General features: G+C 45.3%; 1 protein-coding gene across 2 annotated transcripts in view; it reads right to left on the reverse strand.

Moving 5' to 3' along the window:
* AK5 (adenylate kinase 5) overlaps positions 1-22,560 on the reverse strand; it is a 295,232-nt gene that overhangs the window by 18,232 nt on the left and 254,440 nt on the right. For both annotated transcript variants that reach the window (XM_017531373.2, XM_037739572.1), the window contains exons 11-13: positions 20,867-21,030; positions 18,215-18,331; positions 5,445-5,636 (exon numbers count right to left, since the gene is read on the reverse strand). In XM_017531373.2, coding sequence (XP_017386862.1) covers positions 5,445-5,636; positions 18,215-18,331; positions 20,867-21,030 — 473 coding nt within the window. The remainder of the gene's footprint in view (positions 1-5,444; positions 5,637-18,214; positions 18,332-20,866; positions 21,031-22,560) is intronic.

Raw genomic sequence — 22,560 nt, forward strand, 5'->3', positions numbered from 1 at the left:
TTTTGAGACAGAGTCTCGCTCTGTAGCCAGGCGCCAGGCTGGAGTGCAGTGGCACGATCTCGGCTCACTGCAACCTCCGCCTCCCGGGTTCAAGCAATTCTCCTACCTCAGCCTCCCGGGTAGCTGGGACTACAGGCACGCGCCACCACGCCCAGCTAATTTTTTTGTATTTTTAGTAGAGACAGGGTTTCACCATGTTGGCCAGGATGGTCTCGATCTCTTGACCTCGTGATCCACCTGCCTCAGCTTCCCAAAGTGCTGGGATTACAGGCTTGAGACACTGCGCCCGGCCTAGTTTGTTTCCTTTTGAAATGTGTAGTTGTTACTTGTATACTTAGGAAACAAAGAGACTTTAAATATCATTTGATAGAATTCTGCCTATGCCACTTGAGATATGTATTTCTGTGGCTTCTCTCGGCTGACAATCAGACCTTCTCTCTTGGCATTCCTTGTCCCTCATCTGCTTCACAGGGAATACTCCCACGTAACCATGTTTGTATCAGTCAGGTCCTAGTTCAAATGCTACCTCCTCAGACTTTCCAAACACCTGCCCACAATGTTCACTCCCAACAATGCATTCTGTTTTGTTTTAGCCACAGAACTTGTTAGTGGTTGCTTTATTTTCTTGTATACTGTTTTCCTCTTTTTTTTTTTTTTTTTTTTCCTGCTTTGTCACCCAGGCTGGAATGTGGTGGTGTGATCTTGGATTACTGCAACCTTTGCCTCCTGGGTTCAAGTAATTCTCCTGCCTCAGCCTCCCCAGTAGCTGGTATTACAGATGTGCACCACCATGTCCAGCTATTTTTTGTATTGTTAGTAGAGACGGGGTTTTGCCATGTGTTGTCACGCTGGTCTCAAACTCCTGGCCTCAAGTGATCCGCCCGCCTTGGCCTCCCAAAGCGCTGGGATTATAGGTGTGAGCCACTGTGCCTGGCCTGTTTTTCTCTTTTCATTGAGGGACTTTGTCATGTTGACTGTGTTCCCAGCACCAAGTATACTGAACCACGCATACCATATGCACTCAACAAAGTACAGAACAAACAAACATGACCTGCTAACCCATGACCCCAGCTGCTTGTCCATAGCTAAAAGAGCCAGGGAGACCCTGGGCAAAGAAGTTCTAATGTTATTGTACAAGGATGGCATTATGACGACATAAAGAATAAGGGAGTGGCTGTATACATTCTGCTTTGCTTTAAAAATTGCCTTTGAAATTTTGCTACACTTTCTTTAGCTAGCTGGTGGCCAAAAGGGCTGACTGTCATGCGGTGGGGGATGGTGGGGCGTCAGCTGATGGGTTCAGCGTCAGTATTGCTGGGCAGAGGCCTGAGGGCGGTGCTTGTGGCCTATTTGTGGGCTGCATGGGTTGGCCCACCTTGTGGCCTTAATTCCTAAATAAATTTCATGGAACTGCTGATTCGTCTCACTTGCTTTCTTGAAGTACATTCACCAGCCCCACCTAGTTTTAAGAAAGCTCCTTAAGTGACCCAGAGGTCCTCCTGGGTGAGCAGCTCTTGTCTTGGGTTGAGTAAAACAACAGGGAGCAGGGGCAAACAGTCCAAAGAGCGTCACAGGAGCAGGACACAAGCTGTTACTTAGAAACCGAGGGAGATTAAGCTGATGCAAGAGGACTGGGCAAAAACCCAGAGACCAGACAACAGAACGGCTCAGTCTCCAGTGGCGAACAATCCTATCCCCCGACTCCACCCCAGCTTCTCCTGCAGTCCCGCCTCTGTCGCCCTAGCTGCTGGCTTAGGGTACCTGCAGACAAACCTCAGCTTCCTGGGCCAGCACACTGTCTCTGTGCTAGGTGTGTAGCGGGGACTCTTCATCTTTGCAGCTGTGTGGGTAGGGGTGGTCCCGGGCAGAGGCGGTGGGACAAAGCAGCCTCCCTGAGGCTCTCTGGGAGTCCTGAAGGCTGAAGCCCTCACTGCTTTGCAGTCCGGGCTGGAGAGCTTTGACATATTTGTACAGTGGATCATAACGTTACCTCACCATGGACCCAGCTGCCAGCATCTCCAAAATGCAGGGATATTGAAGAAATGAGCCAAAGGGGACTGCAAACCTCTTTTCCACTGTTAAATAAAATTTGTAGGAGGCCATCAGTTTGGACTAGGCTCCTGTTCCTGGCCCAACAGACTGAACCAACATGGAATCATCCATACTAAATGAAACAAACAACGTGGGTGTACACTGTAACAGATGGCTGAGTTTGGGTAGTTACAGCAGCTGAGCTTAAGTCAATCGTAGGTGGCCAGCTGATTCACGTAAGGCCTTAACTAATTAACCTCTGTTCCTCACTGCTGTTTTCTAAACATAAATGCTGCTTGATCATGTGGCTTATTCTTCAAACATTTTCTGGTCCTGAGGTCTGCCCAATTCTAGAGTCATGAATAAAAGCCAATGAAGATCTTTAAATGTGTTGCAGTCTGGTCTTTTTGACACCATTAACTTAGAAAGCTCTAAGGAAGATTCCAGAAATCAGATTTGTCTGAGAACTCAACCCTGTACCCATGTGCAGTCATTTGTAAATTTGTGGAATTCAGGTTGTTATAATACAATAGAAAGCTAAGAGGGATTTTCCAACTCTAAAAGTAGTTAAATCCTGAATTACTTAGGAATTTTCCCATCTTTACAAATCTTAAAAGTGGAAGACCCTTCCTTCCTTCCCTCCTTCCTTCCCTTTTTCCTTCCTCCTTCCCTCTCCACCTCCCTTTCCCTCTCCCTCCTTCTCTCTTTCTCTCTTTCTTTCTTTCACAGGAACTCTCTCTGTCACCCAGGCTGGAGTGCAGTGGCATGATTTTGGCTCACTGCAATCTCCACCTCCTGGATTCAAGCAATTCTCCTGCCTCATCCTCTGGAGTAGCTGGGATTGCAGGTGCGTGCCACCACACTGGCTAATTTTTGTATTTTTAGTAGAGATGGGGTTTCACCATATTGGTCAGGCTAGTCTTGAACTCCAGCCTCCAATGATAAGCTGCCTTGGTCTCCCAAAGTGCTGGAATTACAGGCGTGAGCCACCATGCCCAGATGGAAGAAATACCTTTTTGCCTGGATAACTTCTGTGTATGTTCCAGGCTGCTCAAAAGGTGGAAATCACTAGACAATCTAATTTTGTAAATGCCTTTGCACCTTGAATTCTTGAGACACTACTCTTACATAATGCACTTTTTGTTTTATGTTTTGGGTCTTTTTTTTTTTTTTTGGAGAGACAGTCTTGCTCTGTTGCCCAGGCTGGAGTGCAGAGGTGCAATCATGGCAAAGCGTAGGCTCGACCTCCCAGGCCCAAGCAATCCTCCCATTTCAGCCTCCCAAGTAACTGAGGCCACAGGCACGCACCACTACATCCAGCTAATTTTTGCTGTTTTGGGAGATACGGGGTCTCGAAATGTTGTCTAGGCTGGTCTTGAAACTTTTGGACTCAAGTAATTCTCCTGTCTTGGCCTCCCAAAGAATTGGGATAACAGGTGTGAGCCACTGCACCTAGCCCTGCTTTTAAACACTGAAGTCTTTATTTTAAAAACGTGGCTCCAGAGGTCACATAAAGCACAACAAGTAAGTCTCACGTTGCACATCAAGTCCTATCAATCAGCAGTAGCTGCCTGGAGTGTTGTGTTCTCAGGCCACATCTGAGTACGGCAGGAAACAGTGCTGGGATGAATTAGCGATGGCTGCCATGGATGCGGAAGTAGGGGATGATGGCTCTCATGCCACATATTTGATACCCTGAGTATATCAAGTGTTGGGATTCTGGGAGGTGGACGATTCACAGAGTTAGAAGATAAGAATTCGTTATCAATGGTTTCCCCCTGAGGAATCGGTAAGGTAGCTTCCTCAGAGACAAGTTTGTTATCTATTGATGATGTCTTTGATCCTGCCAACAGCGAGAGATCCCACTCTCCCCTCTCTGATTTGAGTCTCAGGATTTTGTTCCTGCTTAAAAGCCCACTCCGTCATCCTCATGGATTTGTTCCTGGACACTATTCTAGCTTCTCAGTGGTCTCCTAGCCTTACCTTCTTGCATCCGTTTTCCATAGAGATGATGGAGCGAGCTTTCTAGATTGAAATCCTGATTACGCCTACCCCTTCAGTATTTCCCATCACTCACAAGGCAGTTATTTGCTCCTACGTACGATCCATCTTGATCTAGTCCTTGCTTGCCTCTCCATCCCCATCTCTTGCCCCTCTTTTCCTTGGCACTTTATGTCACAGCCACGTGGAGTTACGTGGTTTTCCCGATCTTCTCCACTTGGGCCTTCTCTGGTATGGCGTGCACGCCCACCTCAGACACTCAGCTGAGTCCTCCTGATGCCACCTTCCCGAATCCTTTCCTTCCCCTTTCACTGGAGGAAAGGGCCCTCGTCACATACTGTGTTTGCTTTGATCCTGTTGTGTGATCACACATTTGTCTCTCTCTCCTACTAAAACCCTAAGCTCTGCAAGGATTCAAGAATCTTATTTATTTGCATCTAAACCACTAGTGCAATTGATGGACTACAGGTGCCTGATACATAGTTATGGGATGAGTGGGAGGATGAGGACTGGGCACTTTTCCCAAATTCATGAAATTGACAGTGACTCAGCAGAGAGCTCATGATCACTAAGTTGATATACTCATTTCCTCACACTATCCTCATTGCTTTACTTAATGACCTGCTTTCCTGGCCCCAATGCAGCTCCTTCTAAAAATATTAGTTATCACGAGAAATGGAGGCAAAGGGGCCAAGTGCCAATTGTGAATGATGTAAAATTCTAGAAATTCGAAGTCATTGACTCTTAGTTCTAGTGAACAGTCTCAGAGTCCAGAACCAGTGGCAGAACCTATGTCTCATCCACTTCTCCCTCCTCCCTGCCTTCTTCCTTTCCTCTCTCCCTCTCTTTTTTTGGAAAAAAGTTGTTTTCAGCAACTATAAAGGCATCTGTGAAAATTATATGACCAACATTTTATGGTCTATATGATGACAGATATTTAATTTTTATTAAGATAAAAGTGAAGAGTAAGGGATTCATATTTTGGTCCAAACTCTTCTTTTTTCTTTGAGACAGGGTCTTGCTCTGTTGCCCATCCTGGAGTGTAGTGGCTCAGTCTCAGCTCACTACAGCCTCCACCTCTGGGGCTCAAGCAGTCCTTCCACCTCAGCCTCTTGAGTAGCTGGGATTATAGGCATGTGCCACCATGCCCAGCTAATGTTTTGTAGAGACAGGGTCTCACTAGATTGCTTAGGCTGGCCTTGAACTCCCGGGTTCAAGCAGCATACCAGCCTTGACCTCCCAAAGTTTTGGGGTTCCAGGCGGGAGCCACCGCGCTGGGCCTTTAGGCCCCCGTGCGACAGCTGCACAGAGTTCTAATTCTCAGATCCTTTAACTAAAATGTTCTCAACTTTTTCTTTTTCCTGAAAAAAAGATAACGGGCTCATTTCAGAGGGGAAAGGGAAGCGACTCGCCTTGTGTAGCTGTGTTTTTGTCTCGTAGTAGGCGATCACGGGGATGGACGCTCGGTAGTAGGCTTCCAGGCGCTTGGTGATGGTCTTGGCGGTGTCGTCTGCGTGCGGGCTGCTCTGGCTCTTTTGGAGAAGGCGGTTGGTCATGGTGTCTGCCGAGCAGTCCATGCAGATCACCAAGTGTGGGTCTCCAATCTGGGGGTGGGAGTAGAGCACGACACGGTCAGAAACTTCACCCTGCTCAGGCTCTGGAAAGGCCCAGGGCCTCCGGGTTTTCCTTTCTTGGCTTTCTGGTTCCCCTCAAGCCCCAGCATTACACTGTGGTTCAGGGGGCCTGGACTCCATAGCCCCCCTCCAGGACAGCTCCTTTCCACATGCTGCCTCAGGGCTGTCTCTTGCCCTCAGCGTTTAGGTCCCCTCACGTCATGCAGGGGCATCTGTGCCACCCACTGCAGCGCTGTCTGTCTTCTGCACTGAGGAGACAGGAGTATGCGTGTGCGAGGGGGTGTTTCCTCCTATGTGAAGCCTTCCCTGACCACCTGAGGCAGAGCTAATCACTTCTCTTTCAAGCCACCAGGATCTCTTATACCAGCCACCAGTGGCGCACTGTGGCTGTGCCAGTACTGTCAGCTGAGTGGAGCATAAAGGTTGAGCGCACAGGCTGAGTCAGGCTGCTTAGGTCAAACCCTGGGATCGTGACTCGTTTCCAAGATGGGCTTCATCAATTTGTTACCTCACTTTACTTGTCAGCTACTCTCCCACTGAGACACAGAAACACCTGGAATCTGACCTATAACTGTTTTGACCAACAGACTGTAGCAAAAATGGTGTCCCATGCTTTTAGAGTGTAGGTTTCAAGAAAATTTGTAGTTTCTGTCTGGTTTTGTGGACCACTTTCTGTAGTGCGGAGTCAGCTGCCATCTAAGATGTCCAACTATCCTGAGACTGCCAGGCTGCGAGGAAGCCCAACTTAGCCACGTGGAGGGGTCATGTGGACGGAGATGCCCGACCAGCCCCTAGCTGTTTCGGACATCCCAGCCCTGGCTCCAGACATGCATCTCACTCTCAGCCACTGACTGCAATTGCATAAGGAACCCCAAGTGAGAACCAGCCTGCTGAGCCCCTCAACCTCCAGAACCATGAGAGATAATAGCAAATTGTTCTCTACAGTTTTTATTTTATTATTATTTTTTTGAGATGGAGTCTTGCACTGTTGCCAGGCTGGAGTGCAGTGGCAGGATCTCAGCTCACTGCAACCTCCGCCTCCCGGGTTTAAGCCATTCTCCTGCCTCAGCCTCCCGAGTAGTTGGGATTACAGGCACCCACCACCACACTCAGCTAATTTTTGTATTTTTAATAGAGACGGGGTTTCACCATGTTAGCCAGGATGGTCTCGATCTCTTGACTTTGTGATCCACCCACCTCAGCCTCCCAAAGTGCTAGGATTATAGGTGTGAGCCACTGCACGTAGCCTATTTTATTTTTTAAGAGGCGAGGTCTCACTCTGATGCCCAGGCTGGAGTGCAATGGCTACTCACGGGCATAATTATAGTGCACTATGGTCTTGAACTCCTGGAATCAAGTGATCATCTTGCCTCAGCCTCCAGAGCAGCTGGAACTACATGCACATGCCACTGTGCCAGGCTTCAATCTTGTTCTTTTAAACTGACTTCCTCATTAACTAGAAGCCTGACTTAGCTTCTCTGCCTCTCAGTTTTCTCATTCATACAATAAGGATGGTCACAGGATTGCTGTGAGGATGAAACAAAATTAAACAAGATAATGTATGTATGCTCCTTGGCATACGGCAAACATTCACTAACTATTCACTATTACGCTTATTTCCTCTATGAGGCTTAGGTTCCCCATGTGCAGGGATTAAGAATTCTCCGCTCCCAGTCCCAAGTCTCGCACACAGTAGGTGATGAAGAAATGTTTTAATGAATGAATGATGGTGGTAGGAGTCTCCCCATCTCCCTATTCTTCTCTTACATGTTCTTTTGTCTCTGGCACATGCTTACTTTGCCTCCTCCTCCAACCCTGGATCAAAGGAAACCATTACTCCCCCGGCCCTGAGGCATTTGAGCTGTGAGTAGATGAAGGCTTGCCACCGCTGTATAAAGTGTGTGGGGTGAGATGAGAACAAAGTTCAGTCAAGAAGAGGATGTTTAGGCAGCACGGAAAACCCACAGTATCGTGAGCTGCCAGACAATGTTGATGGAACATTTGTCTACCTCCTCTGAGGGGTATACTTTAAGGAACAGAGTGGAAGCATTCTCCAAAATCTACAACAGTGCAATAAACCTCTGGAATAGGTCATGAGACTTTCTGTCTGTATTACATGGAAGGAAAAAAAAAAAGCATTTGTGCAGCAAGAAAGGATGGGTGAGGGTTTAGGAGAAAATGACTCTTGTTCACCAGCAGAGGGCGAGCTTGGGAGGCGACGTAATGTTCTCCCTGAAACTTCGGGTTAGGGCTGCAGGAGGCAGCCAGGGGATTTCTCCAGTTGTGGGGTCATTTTCAGGCCACTCGTGGGGACAGGAAAGATAATTCAGGGACACAGGTACAAACAGAGATTATGTGCCACCGAGCAGGAGCCAGCAGCAAATGACCTTTTAGACCAAAATACGCACAGGGCAGAGAGGTAGCTTTTTCTTCCACACTGATTCCCAAAATGTGCCCCGTGGACCAGCAGCATATCATTTGGAAGCCTGTTAGAAATGCAGAATCTCAGGCACAACACGTGACCTGCTGAAGCAGAATCTGCATTCTGTGTGTGTGTATGTGTGTGACTGAGTCCCCTGCTCTGTCTTTCAGGCTGGACTGCAGTGGTGTGATCACTGCAACCTCTGCCTCCAGGGTTCAAGTGATCCTCCTGTCTTAGCCTCCCAACTAGCTGGGATTACAGGTGTGCGCCACCACACCCAGCTAGTTTTTGTATTTTTAATAGAGACGGGGTTTCACCATAATGTCCAGGTTGGTCTTGAACTCCTAACCTCAAGTGATCTTCCTGCCTCATCCTCCCAAAGTAATGGGATTACAGGGAGAGCCACCGCACCGAGCCCAGAGTCTTCATCTTAACGAGATCCCTAGGTGAGTCTACACAACATCAGTTTGAGAAGCTACTCTGCCACGTCATTTTCCTGTGCCAAAACTGGGAGATTTGACCTAACCTCTCTCTCCTGGAATCAGCACTCTCTTCCTATATAAAAAGCTATCGAGCTGTTATTCTATTTGGAAGTGACCTGAACCATTTGTTTTTAGTAACTAAAATTTTTTGAAATGTTTAAATGAGATACCATTTAATTCTTTTCAAAATGCTTTGCTATGTATCATTAGAAAGTCCCCTGGAGTAGCTGTCTGGCTCCCAGCCCTGCCCTGTTATCACCAGACTGTGGTTAGTCTTTAACATCAAGTGAGCAGGTGAACAGAGAACTCTGCCCTTGGCTGAATGAATCAGAGATCTGGGGATATTGCCCTGCCCCCAACATCACTCCGCTGGCACCCTGGAGATTTGCCACCAGCATCATTGGATTCTCCAATGGCCTTTGGTGTTCAGGGGACCTTAGTTAGAGCACAAGTGCCCTTGGAAAGGCTGCTGAGATGCCATCAGCAACGTTTCAGCAGCTGACTGAGCTTCACTGTGCTAAGGGCTTTACAGCCAGCCATCCCTTAAGCCTCTGGCACCCTTGCCGGGAAGTATGATTATCCCCACTTTAAGAATGAGGAAATGGAGGCCCTCAGAGGTTAACCTTCCCAAGGTCACTGGGGACTACTGAGTGACAGGCCTGAAGCAGCTGCATGTAACCCCAAAGCCTGGTGACCTCACCCCGATGGAGGGAGCCAGTGCCTTCAGAATGCGGCTTGGGTAAGAAGCTGGGTGGGCCAAATGGAGCCCTGCTGCGGGAAAGGGAGCAATTGGGATGGCGTACCCACTCACTTATTTTATTTTTCAGAAGTGGCCTCTGCTGCCTCTTGGGATTTAGTGGGACCACGCTCATCCTTGCACCCCTCCGGGCATGAGAGAAGCCCACCAGCCTGAGGACATCAGCATCATGGACTGTGATCATGGTTTCGCCTTGGTCATTCCAGCAAGCGGAGGAGGAGGAGAAGTTTGCCCTCCTGCCCTCTGACTCCACCCCCACCTGAGTGTTCTTCTGATTAAGTCAGAATGGGGGTTAGGCCACGTTTACCAATGGGCAGGAGCTCTCCATGCCATCCAGGAACTCTCTTTGTTGAGAATAACATCTAATTCTCGATGTGTGCCTTAGTTTCCTCATTTAAAAACGAGGATAATGAGAGTGTTTGACTCCCTGGACTATTGTGAGGGTTGAATGAGTTGGTGCATGTGAAGTCCCTGACCCACTTCAAACACTACATAAACGTGAGCTAATGTTATTTAAGGTGGGCGTGGCCACATCACCATCCTTTTGACCTGTGAAGTCTCCCGTTGGTCAGGTTTAGGTCTAGAAAGAGTCAGCGGTCTTACACAGACTTGTGTTCTAAGTCATACACTCCTGCATGTCTACCAGAGTCTCCCTGCACTGGCAGGAAAGGGCCCTGGCTGAGAAGAAAGTAGCGTGCTTGTTTCTCATTTGCTCTCACCTTGAGGTATGTCCCCGTGGGGGAAGGAACCTCACTACAGAAGGAATATCTGGGTCATGCCAGCATTCCTGAACACACAACCCTAATGATAGTAATACTGCTCGATTGATGTATGCCTTCTCCCCCAGTGCCACCATTATGCAGCTCTAAGTTCTGCAGTGAACCAGAAATCAGAAGAGGAGAATCTCCAGAGGAAAATCCTATGTGGCCTCCAGGGCTTCTCACAATTCTAAACAACTAGAACACGCCAACTGGACATTCCCTTGGCCAGACTCAAACTTCGTATGCACGTGCACGCATGTGTGTATATGTGTGTTAAGAGCTCACACTGAAGATTAGAATATACTTAGAAACACTGGTTCTGTTGATGAAGTGTCATGAGATATTTGAAGGTCATGAGGCAGAGGTATCGCTGTGAAGCCATCATTCACACATCCACGAGAGTTACGTGCATATCCTGGCTAAAGGCAGAATTTCAGCTAAGAGTCTTTTGGGAGGGAAAAGCCAAGAGCAAACCCATGTATTCTACTTCTGTTAATATGTGTTTAAATTGGCTGGTGTTGAGTATGAGATTGGCTTAATATAGGAAAGCATTTTGATCTGGAGTCAGGCTAAGCGCAGAGCCCTTCTCGAGATGGTAAGAATCAATAAAATGGGGGTAGTAACACCTATTAAGTAGGACTGTAAAAATTAATCAAAACACATTTGCAAAGCATCGAGTTCAGTTCCTGGCACATTGTAAGTACTCAAAACATAGTTATTGTTCCCATATTCTATATGATTTTAACTATGCAAAAACGAGCAGAACAAAGATGGGGAGAATGTCCATCAAATGTTAACAGGTATTATCACTGGGTGGTTATTCTTTGTTTTGTACATTGTTTCATATTATGTAATTTTTATTTCTTTTTTTTATTTTGAGATGGAGTCTCGCTCTGTTGCCCAGGCTGGAGTGCAGTGGTGTGATCTCAGCTCACTGCAACCTCCGCCTCTTGGGTTCAAGCGATTCTCCTGTCTCAGCCTCCCAAGCAGCTGGGACTACAAACAGGTGCCACCACACCCAGCTAATTTTTGTATTTTTAGTAGAGACAGGGTTTCAACATATTGGCCAGGCTGGTCTTCAACTCCTGACCTCGTGATACACCTGCCTCGGCCTCCCAAAGTGCTGGGATTACAGGTGTGAGCCACTACGCTCAGCCAATTTTTCTTTCTATAGTCAGAAAAAATACACATTATTAAAAAAAACTGTAATGATACATTGAACACCATATGTAGGCTTATAAATGTGTAAAGGCACTTGTCAAAGATCCCATCTGATCTTCCCAACAATCACTGAGGTAGGTATCCAACCAACATTTTACAGAAGAGGAGATGGAGCTCTACAAAGTTAGCTGACTTGCTTACCAACCAGTGAATTACAAAGCCAGGCTCCAAATATAGGCCTGTTCATACCAGAGTCACTCTAACCTCTCAGCTGGAGTGCGGGATGGAGATAGTGATCAGAAATCCTGACTCCTCCCTAACATTACTTCTGCCCCGTTACACACATCTACACGCTCACAGCATACATGCACACATGCACATACACACAGCCTTCCCTCTCCCAGTAAATCATGCTGCAGACTGAAGGCACAGGTTGTCATTCAACAGGGACAAAACCAGTCTGAGGAATAGAAGGTAAAAGAGAACAGGAAGGTAAAAGAGAAACCGCAAACAGACTTACCCTTAAGCTGCGGACATTAGTTTGCATTTGACTTTTAGCAATGTCATATGTGTGGTCAAGGAAATCCTCAAAGGACCTTGCATCTTAGAGAACTCAGCTACAGGTATGCAAAAGTGTCAGTCTAACTAACTGAAATTTTAAAGCCACAGATGGTCCAATGCATCGGGTATGTTAATCTCGGTGACATGGAAAGGCTGGTGCGATTTCTGTGGGCTGGTTAAAACCTCTCCCAGGCTTGAGTGGACTTCAAACATAGTTGCAGGCCTGATGCACATACGGGAAACACTATGCTTTCAACCAAGCTGATTACTCGGAACCTCTGGGGAAAATCAGATGTCTGTATCTGTTTTTGTCAAATTTCAAATTAATTTCTTGCCTGTAATTCGGAGGGGAGCTACAAATGAAGAGCGCTGCAGGACATTAATGAGTCAACATAGCTCATTCTGTCTTTGTAGAATCTTTGTTCATCTGGTCAGGTTTTTTTGTTTGTTTGTTTGTTTTGTTTTGTTTTGTTTTTGGAGATGGAGTCTCACTCTGTTGCCCAGGCTGGAGTACAGTGGTGCAATCTCAGCTCACTGCAACCTCAGCCTCCTGGGTTCAAGTAATTCTACTGGCTCAGCCTCCTAAGTAGCTTGGATTACAGGCATGTGCCAACACGCCCGGCTCATTTTATATTTTTAGTAGAAACAGGGTTTCACTATTTTGGTCTGGCTAGTCTCAAACTCCTGACCTCAGGTGATCTGCCTGCCTTGGCCTTCCAAAGTGCTGGGATTACAGGCATAAGCCACTGTGCCCAGCCATCTGGTCAGATTTAAAGCAGGTGCTCATCCTGGAGGGCTGGATGTGTTCTCTTGCACACCTGCTAAATTGATACTAGAATCTTCTAAAGTTACTATACCCAGGGACAAATCAATATCACTCTTCGTCTCTGTAAGTTCCTCCTAGCAGTATGTAAAAAACTATCTTTGAAGATGTCGCTTAAGGGTTGTATGTTCAGTAATGAAATGGGTCACCTGTGTGTTGTTTCAAATGGCATCATAAATTTTAGCACTGGGTGAAACTGTCTAGTCACCATATGGATGACTTTCTTGTTCCTTAGTTCTAGTTAGGCTTCTTCTCTGCCACATTCTAAAACCTGTCTGAATGGGGACCACAGTGGGAGATGAAGTTTTTGCTTTACTTTAGGGAAGATCACATGGCTCATTTGAATTCATACTTACCCAAAGGCCAGAGGACAGACCAATGCGCTACACAGAGCCCTGGGCTCATTCTTACTGGGTTTTAAGCAAAGGAGAAAGTGGTGACGATGCAGGAATTTTAGAGGCTTGTATGAGGTGTGATTAACAAATGAGTGATGCTAAACTGACAATATTTTATAAACTTTTATAGTTTAGAAGACATTTATGTATGTTATATCATCTGATGTTTACAAAAACCTTTAAATAGATGTTAACAGGTATTGTGATCTCCATAATATATGACAGAGGTGAAAACCTAGGTTTTCTGACACCAGAGTACATGAGTGATATGTTTTAACGATGTCACTTTGGGAAGCTCCAGGGCTGTCATTGCTCAAAATGGTGTGGAATCCCATAGGCCTAAGTTCTGGGGTTTGCCTTCAGACTCAATTTTAAAATCCCCCAAAGAAGAATAATAATTATAATTTAATTTTGTTGTTGTTGACTGAGAGAGAGCACACACCCTTATTTATTTACTATATATCTTGTCCTTGACATTTGATGGTCTCAAAAGAATATTCTACCACCTCTCAGAGCAATAATAATAATAAAAGACTTCTATTCCTATCACTTTCAAACAAGCGCAGGACCTGTCTTGACTTTCCTGGAGGCTCTCTCAGAGCTCTTCTGACCTTAAGTTCAAGGGCAATGTAAGTGTGAAAAGCCTGAACCTCAGTAAACGCTGTTGACCCTGCGGGCAGTTATTACGCATCTGCAATTGTATTTTAGTGGCATGCTTACACAACTGCCAGTCCTCATAGGAAGCTTCTCAACAGCTGGACCACACCTTCCTCTCTCTCTACCCATTCTAACTCCCCAGCCCTGCACAGGCCTTGATTCTGAGGTGGTGTAAGAAAAATATTCCCGTTCCTCAATTATTCAGAATGTATCCCCAGGGACTTATCCAGAGCTTAGATGTTGGCTAGAAGATTAGAATAAACAAAATCTAAAACAATCCATGGAAGGCTTAATGTTGCTAAGATGCTGATATTACCCAAAATAATCTAAGATTTAATGTAATTCCTGTCAAAATCCCAATGTGTGTGTGTGTGTGTTTTTTTTTTTTTTTTAAGCAGGAATAGAAATATCATTCTAAAACCATATAGAATCTAAAGAGGCCCTGAATTGCCAAAACAGTCATCAAAAAGAACAGCAAAGTCAGAGGTCTCACATTTTCTGATTTCAAAACTTATTACTAAGCTACAGTAATCAAAAGAATGTGGTACAGACATAAAGACAGATATACAGACCAACAGAATAGACAGCCCAGAAATAAACCGTCACATATATATGGTCAAATGATTTTTCACAAGGATGCTAACATGGTCTGGAATTTGTCCCCTCCAAATCTCATGTTGAAATGTGACCTCCAGTGTTGGAGGTGGGGCCAGTTGAAGATGTTTGGGTCATGGGGGCAGGTTGTTTGTGAACGGCTTGGTGCTGTCCTCATAGTAACAACTGAGTTATCAATCTATGAGTTCACAGAAGATGTGATTATATAAAAGAGTCAGGGCCTCAGGTGTCTCTCTCTCAATATGTGATGTACTGGCTTCCCCTTCACCTTCCGCTGTTAGTGGAAGCTTCCTGAGGCCTCACCAGGAGCAGATGCCAATGCCATGCTTCCTGTACAGGCTGCAGAACGATAAGCCAAAATTATCTCTTTTCTTTATTAAGTACCCAGCCTCAGGTATTCCTCATAGCAATGCAAATGGACTAACATAGATGTCAAGATCATTTTGAAGGGGAAAACATTCTTTCAGCAAATGGCATTGGGAAAACTAGATATCCATATGCAAAAGAATGAAATCTGACACTTATCTGACACCATATACAAAAAATTATCTCAAAATGGATTAAGGCTAGGTGTGGTAGCTCATGCCTGTAATCCCAGCACTTTGGGAGGCCAAGGAGGGGCAGATCACATGAGGCCAGGAGTTCAAGACAAGCCTGGCCAACATGGTGAAACCCAGTCTCTACTGAAAGTACAAAAAAAAAAAAAAAAATTAGCCAGGTGCAGTGGCATGTGCTTGTAGTCCCAACTATTCAGGAGGCTGAGGCATGAGAATTGCTTGAACCTGGGACGTAGAAGTTGCAGTGAACCGAGATCGCACCCCTGCACTGCAGCCTGGGTAACAGAGTGAGACTCTGTCACAAACAAGCAAACAAAATGGATCAAAATACCTTATATAAGAGCTAAAACTACAAAACTTTTAGAAGAAAATACAGAGGGAAGGCTTTGTGACATTGGATTAGGCAATAACTTCTCGTGCAGGACAAGGAGCACAGGCAACAAAAGTAAAAACATAAACGGGACTCCACCAAAATGAAAAGCTTTTGTGCATCAAAGGACACAATCAAAAGAGTGAAAAGACAACCTAGCAAATGAAAGAAAATATCTGCAATCACACATCTGATAAGGAGTTACTATCCAAAATATATAGAGAGCTCCTACAACTCGACAACCACAAAAAGAAAACAACTCTATTTAAAAATGGGTAAAGGACTCAAAGAGACACTTCTCCACAGAAGATAAACAATGGCCAAAAAGCATATGAAAAGATGCTCATTGTCACTAATCAGTAGAGAAATGCTAATCAAAACCACAAGAAAACACCACCTCACACCCATTAGGATGGCTACTATCAAAAACCCCCATAAAATAACAAGTGTTGGTGAGAAGAAATTGAAATCCTCCTACATCGTCGGTAGGAATGTAAGACGGTGTGGCCGCTACATCTGACAGTAGGTATGTATATGTGTAGTATGGCGGCTCCTCAAAAAATTAAAGATAGAATTACCATATGATCTAGCAATTCTACTTTTGAGTATATGCCCAAAGCAGGAACTTGAACAGACACTGTACACCCATAGTCATGGCAACATTATTCACAATAGCTGGAAAGTGAAAGCAACCCCAGTCTCAATCCATAGGGGAATGAATAAAAATAATGCGGCATACACATACGATGGAATGTTATTTGACCTGGAAACAAAAGGAATTTCTGACACATGCTACAACATGAATGAAGCTTGAGGACATTTTGTTAAGTGAAATAAAAGGTACCTAGAATAGTGAAATTAACAGAGACAGAAAGAAAAATGGTGGCTATCAGGAGCTGGGGAAAGGAGGGAGAGAGTAGAGTTTCAGGAAGTTGCAGTGGCTCGCACCTGTAATCCCAGAACTTTGGGAGGCTGAGGTGAGAGATCACCTGAGCCCAGGAGTTCAAGTCCAGCCCTGGTAACAGAGTGAGACCCCCATGTCTACAAAAAATCAAAAAATTTAGCTGGGCGTGGTGGTGTACACTTGTAGTCCCAGCTACTCAGGAGGCTGAGGTGGGAGGATTGCTTGAGCCCGTGAGGTCAAGGCTGCAGTGAGCTATGATTGCACCACTACACTCCAGCCAGGGCAATAGGGCAAAACCTTGTCTCCCAAAATAAAAATAAATAAAATAATAAGTAAATAAATAAAGGGTAGAGTTTCAGTTTAGCAAGATAAAAAGAATTCTCAAGATGGATGGTGGTGATGGCTTCACAACAATATGAATGTACTCAACATCATTAAACTGTACACTTAAAAATGGGTAAGATGATAAATTTTGTTATGTCTATTTTACCACAACTATTTAAAAAGTAGAACAATGCTCTCAATTCCATTTTGTAAAAACACTAGTTGATTTATATTGAGATTTGTGTTCTTGAAGTGGTTTGTTCATGGGAAAAAGCTCATTAGAATTTGGGCATGTGCATGTCCCTCATTAAGAACTGCCTGAAACTTCCCCGGTCATGGGACTCTGCTTCACAAATCCACCTCTCCCTGCCTACCCCCACCTTGCTGATGGAAGTTCTGGAGCCGAGGGACAGCCAGAGTGGGTCCAGGGTCCACTCATGCCAACCAGACCTAGAAATGTTTTCTTTGACTCTGGTTTCATGTAGGAAGTATAAGGGAAGATGAGCAATTGACCTTTAAGTATTTCGATACTGTCTAAGGAAGATACATGACACAGGCTCAGAAGGAGGTCAAAGTAAACCCCCGGAGACACCCAAGTATAATTCACCTCAATCAATGTTACTAGAGGTGGATGGCGATGGGTCCCACAGAATCTTACTCCTGCCAGCAGCTGACACTTATCAGTAAGTTATCACCAACTGTGTGGCCATGGGCAAGTCATCAACCCTCCCTGGGCTTCACTCATCACCTTTAACATGGAGACAACACTTCCCCTATCTATCTAAAATGTTATTTAAAAAAATCAAATAAAAAATGTATATGAAAAATGTTTCAAAACTAGTCTAAAGGAATATCTCTATAAATATGAATTTCTTGTAGGTTCTCAATGTCAGCCTTTGTTTAACAAATGGGGCCAGTTGTACCCTTCTTGCCTGGACTTGTAAAATTACAGGTACTCTCTATAAAGTGTGGGCACAGGATCTGGCCCAGAGTCGGTTCAATTCACGGAAGCCACAATGGTTTTTACTTACTGCTGCTCCCTGTGAGTGGCCCTGACCTGCCCTCCTCACTAGGAGAGGGTGGGCTGGGAGGTGGGATGGTGGGAGGATAGCGGAACGGTGGTGTGTGGCTCTGATTCTGCCTGTCCAGCACCCATTCCCCCGTCTTCTTGTAAGGGCAGCCCTACTTTTCCTGGAGGTAATTTTCCTTTCCTGTGTGGTTCAGGTGCGGTGCCTGTGCTCCCTCCTCCTTTCACATCCTTCCCTGGTCCTCCAAGATGGGCCAGCCAGCATACTCCCTCCCCTTCCCTCTTGGCCACAGTGATTGGCTCAGTGATGACGGGGTTGTGACCAAATCCAGGATAAGAAAACACAGCTCTGGGTCTTTTTCTGGACCCACTGGGAAACAGAAGCACTTCTATGAGGTCACTTAGATGGTAGAATGTAAGCCTTAAGGCTTATCAGGAAGAAAATGAGGTCAACACAAAGGAAAGAGAATTTGAGAGAGAGAGAGTCAGACAATTGATGGACACATTTGGATATCTGGAGTCAAGCAAATCTAAGCCACTACTCGGTGTTTTAGTTACTTAAGTCAATAAATCTACTCCTTTTTAAATTTCTACCTTGAGTCAAGTTTCTGCCACTTGTAACGGAAAGTTTTCATTAATGTAAGTGGGAAATAAATAGACTTTGAATTTTCTCCCAACCTCAATAATGTCCCCTATTTCTCTTCTGGAAGGATCCCCATAACAGTGACTCACCCTGCGTCCAAACTCTTCTCCTTGCTTCACCTCCCGAGGATAGCCGTCAATCAGGAAGCCCCTGGTGTCCCCGAGGCTGGCCACCATGGCCTCCTTCAGGAGCTCCAGAACGATGCCCTGGAGCAAAGTGAGAGTGGTCAGGACCTGAGCTCTTCCACAGAACACTAGAAGTACCCCAAGTCTCCCGCAGTCATCCACTGAGGGAGAGAGGAACGTTCTGATAAGGTTAGCAGCAGATAGCAATAGACCATATTTCATTTCATTCTTCCACCCCTGACTCTATATTTTAATATCTACAGTATTAAATTGGCAGGTATTTATAATCAGCTCTGCACATGGTTTAATTGTTAGTGTTTTTTTTCTTACTGGTATATTCTTACTGGTTATCTGTCTTAAAATATTGGCATCTTAGATTAGACAAGATAAGGTAGCTGTATTTTATATGGTAGCACTCCATGAATTCGGCATAATGGCAATTTAAAACTAGACAAAACATGGTATAAAAAGTATTTTACTGGCTGGGTGCGGTGGCTCACACCTGTAATCCTAGCACTTTGAGAGGCCGAGTCAGGTGGATCACCTGAGGTCAGGAGTTCAAGACCAGCCTGGCCAACATGGCAAAACCCCATCTCTACTAAAAATACAAAAATTAGCCAGCCACTGTGGGCGCCTGTAATCCCAGCTACTCGGAGGCTGAGGCAGGAGAATCACTTGAACTTGGAAGTGGAGGTTGCAGTGAGCCAAGATCATGCCACTGCACTCCAATCTGGGTGATCTAACACACTTTGATAAATGTTTTTAAGAAATCACTCTGGCTGTGTCAGAGCAACTCCAATTTGAATAAAGGCTGGGTAAAATAAGGCTGAGACCTACTGGGCTGCATTCTCAGAAGGTTAAGGCATTTTCTTTCTTTTTTTTTTTTTTTTTTTTTTCAGACAGAGTCTCACACTGTTGCCTAGGCTCGAGTGCAGTGGCACAATCTTGGCTCACTGCAACCTCTGCCTCCTGAGTTAAAACGATTCTCCTACCTCAGCCTCCCGAGTAGCTGGGATTACAGGCACCCACCACCACACCCAGCTAATTTTTTGTATTTTTAGTAGAGACAGGGTTTCACCATGTGGGCCAGGCTGGTCTTGAACTCCTGACCTCAGCTGATTTGCCTGCCTTATCCTCCCAAAGTGCTGGGATTATAGGCATGAACCACCGCGCCCAGCCAGGTGAAGGCATTTTAAGTCACTGGATGAGACAGAAGGTCCACACAAGATACAGGTCATAAGGACCTTGCTGATAAAACAGGTTGCAGTAAAGAAACTGGCTCAAACTCACCAAAACCAAGATGGTGACAAGAGTGACCTCTGGTTGTCCTCACTGCTACGCTCCCACCAGTGCCATGACAGTTTACAAATGCCATGGCAACATTGGGGAGGCATGAATAATCCACCCCTTGTTTAGTATATCATCAATAAATAACCATAAAAATGGGCAACCAGCAGCCCTCGGGATGCTCTGTCCTTAGAGTAGCCATTCTTTTATTTCTCTACTTTCTTAATAAACTTGCTTTCACTTTACTCTAAAACTCGCCCTGAGTTCTTTCTTGCACAGGATCCAAGAACCCTCTCTTGGGGTCTGAATTGGGACCGCTTTCCGGTAACAGCTGCTGTGAAAAGAGGAGACTGTTGGGAAAAGAGTGGGCTCTAGGAGGCCAGCTAGGTGGCAATTGTAATGGTCTGTTTTCCCTTCCCGAGGACCATTCTGGTGTCCAGGCAGGAAGAGAGTGCAGCTGGTTAGAGAGGAATCATACAGCCCTAATTATGGAGCATAGCATGGGACCCAGTGTGGCAGGGATGAATATTTCTTGATATCCCTGCCATTCAGCTTCTCAGAGATGGATGGTGACTTAAGAAGAAAAAAGACAGAAAAAAGGATATTCTTAGACTATACAAGAAGACAGCAGATCTCAAGATAATGTCATCACATCTCTCAGAACTAGACCAAAGCATTATTTTATATTTTCTGGGAGTTTCTAATTCTAGGCTCTGCTGCACCATACTCCCTTCCATTTTGAAGCTTTTCCAATTTTTTTTTTTTTTTTTTTTTTTACCCAGGCTGGAGTGCAATGGCGCAATCTCGCTCACCGCAACCTCCACCTCCTGGGTTCAGGCAATTCTCCTGCCTCAGCCTCCTGAGTAGCTGGGACTACAGACATGCGCCACCATGCCCATCTAATTTTTTGTATTTTTAGTAGAGACGGGGTTTCACCATATTGACCAGGATGGTCTCGATCTCTTGACCTCGTGATCCACCCGCCTCGGCCTCCCAAAGTGCTGGGATTACAGGCTTGAGCCACCGCGCCCGGCCGCTTTTCCAATTTTAAAGTGGAATGAATCTGGGGGGAAAATGTGAAATTATGCCAATATTCGAGGGGCTGGCAGAGCAACAAGATGGAAGGACCCTGGGCCAGCCAGACCTGGTTGGGCAGAAGGGTTCTCCGCTGTAGGCCTGCCTGCATCTGGATTGCTACAAAGGAGGAAATAAAATACAGCTATTGTTTCTTTGGGGTGTTTAGTTCCAGCAGCTCAGACTCATTACAAAAACCCCAAAGATCTCCCCAGACAGGAAAGGCAGTAGTGTGGGGCATGTTTGGTTGCTTACTGAGGGCACCAGGTCTCCACGTTCCATAATGTCTCTGATCAATTTGCTTCTTTCAGATTCTGATGCCAGTTCCTTATGCAGGAGCTCGCCAGTTGAGAGATGTGTAAATCCATATTTTTCCACCAGTTTTTCACACTGTGTGCCTTTGCCAGAGCCAGGACCACCTTCAAAAGAAGTCATAAATCAGACATGCATTCCAAGCCTGGTGCCTCATTTTTAATGGTAGTCACCATGGTGAGCAAGCCTCAGTGTTCCAGCCACCAAGGATGTATTGGGAGCTTGGGATTTGCTATACCAGGGGCTGTGCTGAGAGCAATGGATGCAAGTGGAGAATGGGATACAGCTCTTGCTGTTAAAGAGCTTAGACTATCCATGAAGTGGGAGGGGGCAGGAGTCACATTCAAACAGGCAGTTACTTTTTATAGACCACTTGAAACTCATGGTCACGAGCAGTTAGTGAAGAGGGGTGCAGCCTGATCAGGGCACAGAGGAAGGGCACCCAGCTCTGTTTTGGTAGAGATGCAAAGTCAGAGAAGTTTCCTTGGAGAGCCAAAGCTGCTCATGTGCAAAGCACTGGCCACAATTCCTGATACTTCATGAATGCTCAACAAATGCTAGCTTTTCATTTAAAAAAGAAGGTGTTTTTATTTTCAGCAATCACAAACTTACAAAAGAGTTGTGAGGACAAACAACTTTCAGAAACACTTGGGAATAAGTTGCTCATTGGATGCCTCTTTACTCCAGAACCTTTTATGTCATTTCCTACAAACAAGGAAACAAGCACATCCTCCTTCATAATGATATCCTTGGACTCCTGCAAATTTCAATTGAATCGTCCCAAGTGACTCAATAAATACTGTCTGCTGAAGTCAATGGGTCAAGTTCAGGATCACACATTGCCTTTAGTTGTCAAGTCCTTCTGCTCTCCTTCAGTATGGAATAGCTTCTGTGGGTTTCCTTGACACATTTGAAGATTATGAATAGTTATTTTGTAGAATGTCCCTTAATATGTTTTTCCCCTAGCTATTATCAATTCTGAGTATCTGCCATATTCCCTTCATGAGCAGTACGTCTTTGACTCTTTCCCTTGCCCTCCAGGTTCAATCAGTTAAGTCACAGGATTTTACATCTGAAAATTATAATAAGAGATAACCTTTGTCAAGTGCTTATTGTACCAGCCCCTGTTCTAAGCATTTTAGGCATTGTGTATAAGGTTATATAAAATAACCTTAAGAGGCATGTACTGTTATTATTCCCATTTTACAGATGAGGAAGCAGAGGCACAGAGAAGTTAACTCCATTGTCTAAGCTGCACGGTTAGTTAGCAAGCAGCAAGCCTAGGATTTGGAGCCTGAGCTCTGACTCTCAGAGGTGTTCCCTTTTCTCCTTCCCACTGTGGCCACATTGACCTGGCCACAGTTCAGGTCCTCGTCCTCTCTGCCTGGTATACGGCAATCACTCCACCTTCACATGTCAGAATGGGAGGGGCTTTGGAGCCCCCGAGACCTGCTAGCAGGATGATATGCCTGGAAAGCAGGGCACTCTCACCTCCAAAGCACTCAATAGCCTCCTATGCCTCCAGAGTAAAATTCAAATTCCCTATAGTGGCATCCCATCCAGAATCTAGTCCTACTTTACCTCTCCAGCATCTTTCCCCCGCTATTTCTTCTTCTTCTTCTTTTTTTTTTTTTTTT

The sequence above is a fragment of the Cebus imitator genome, unplaced genomic scaffold, assembly GCF_001604975.1.
Source record: "Cebus imitator isolate Cc_AM_T3 unplaced genomic scaffold, Cebus_imitator-1.0 Scaffold3, whole genome shotgun sequence".
NCBI classification, from domain to species: domain Eukaryota; kingdom Metazoa; phylum Chordata; class Mammalia; order Primates; family Cebidae; genus Cebus; species Cebus imitator.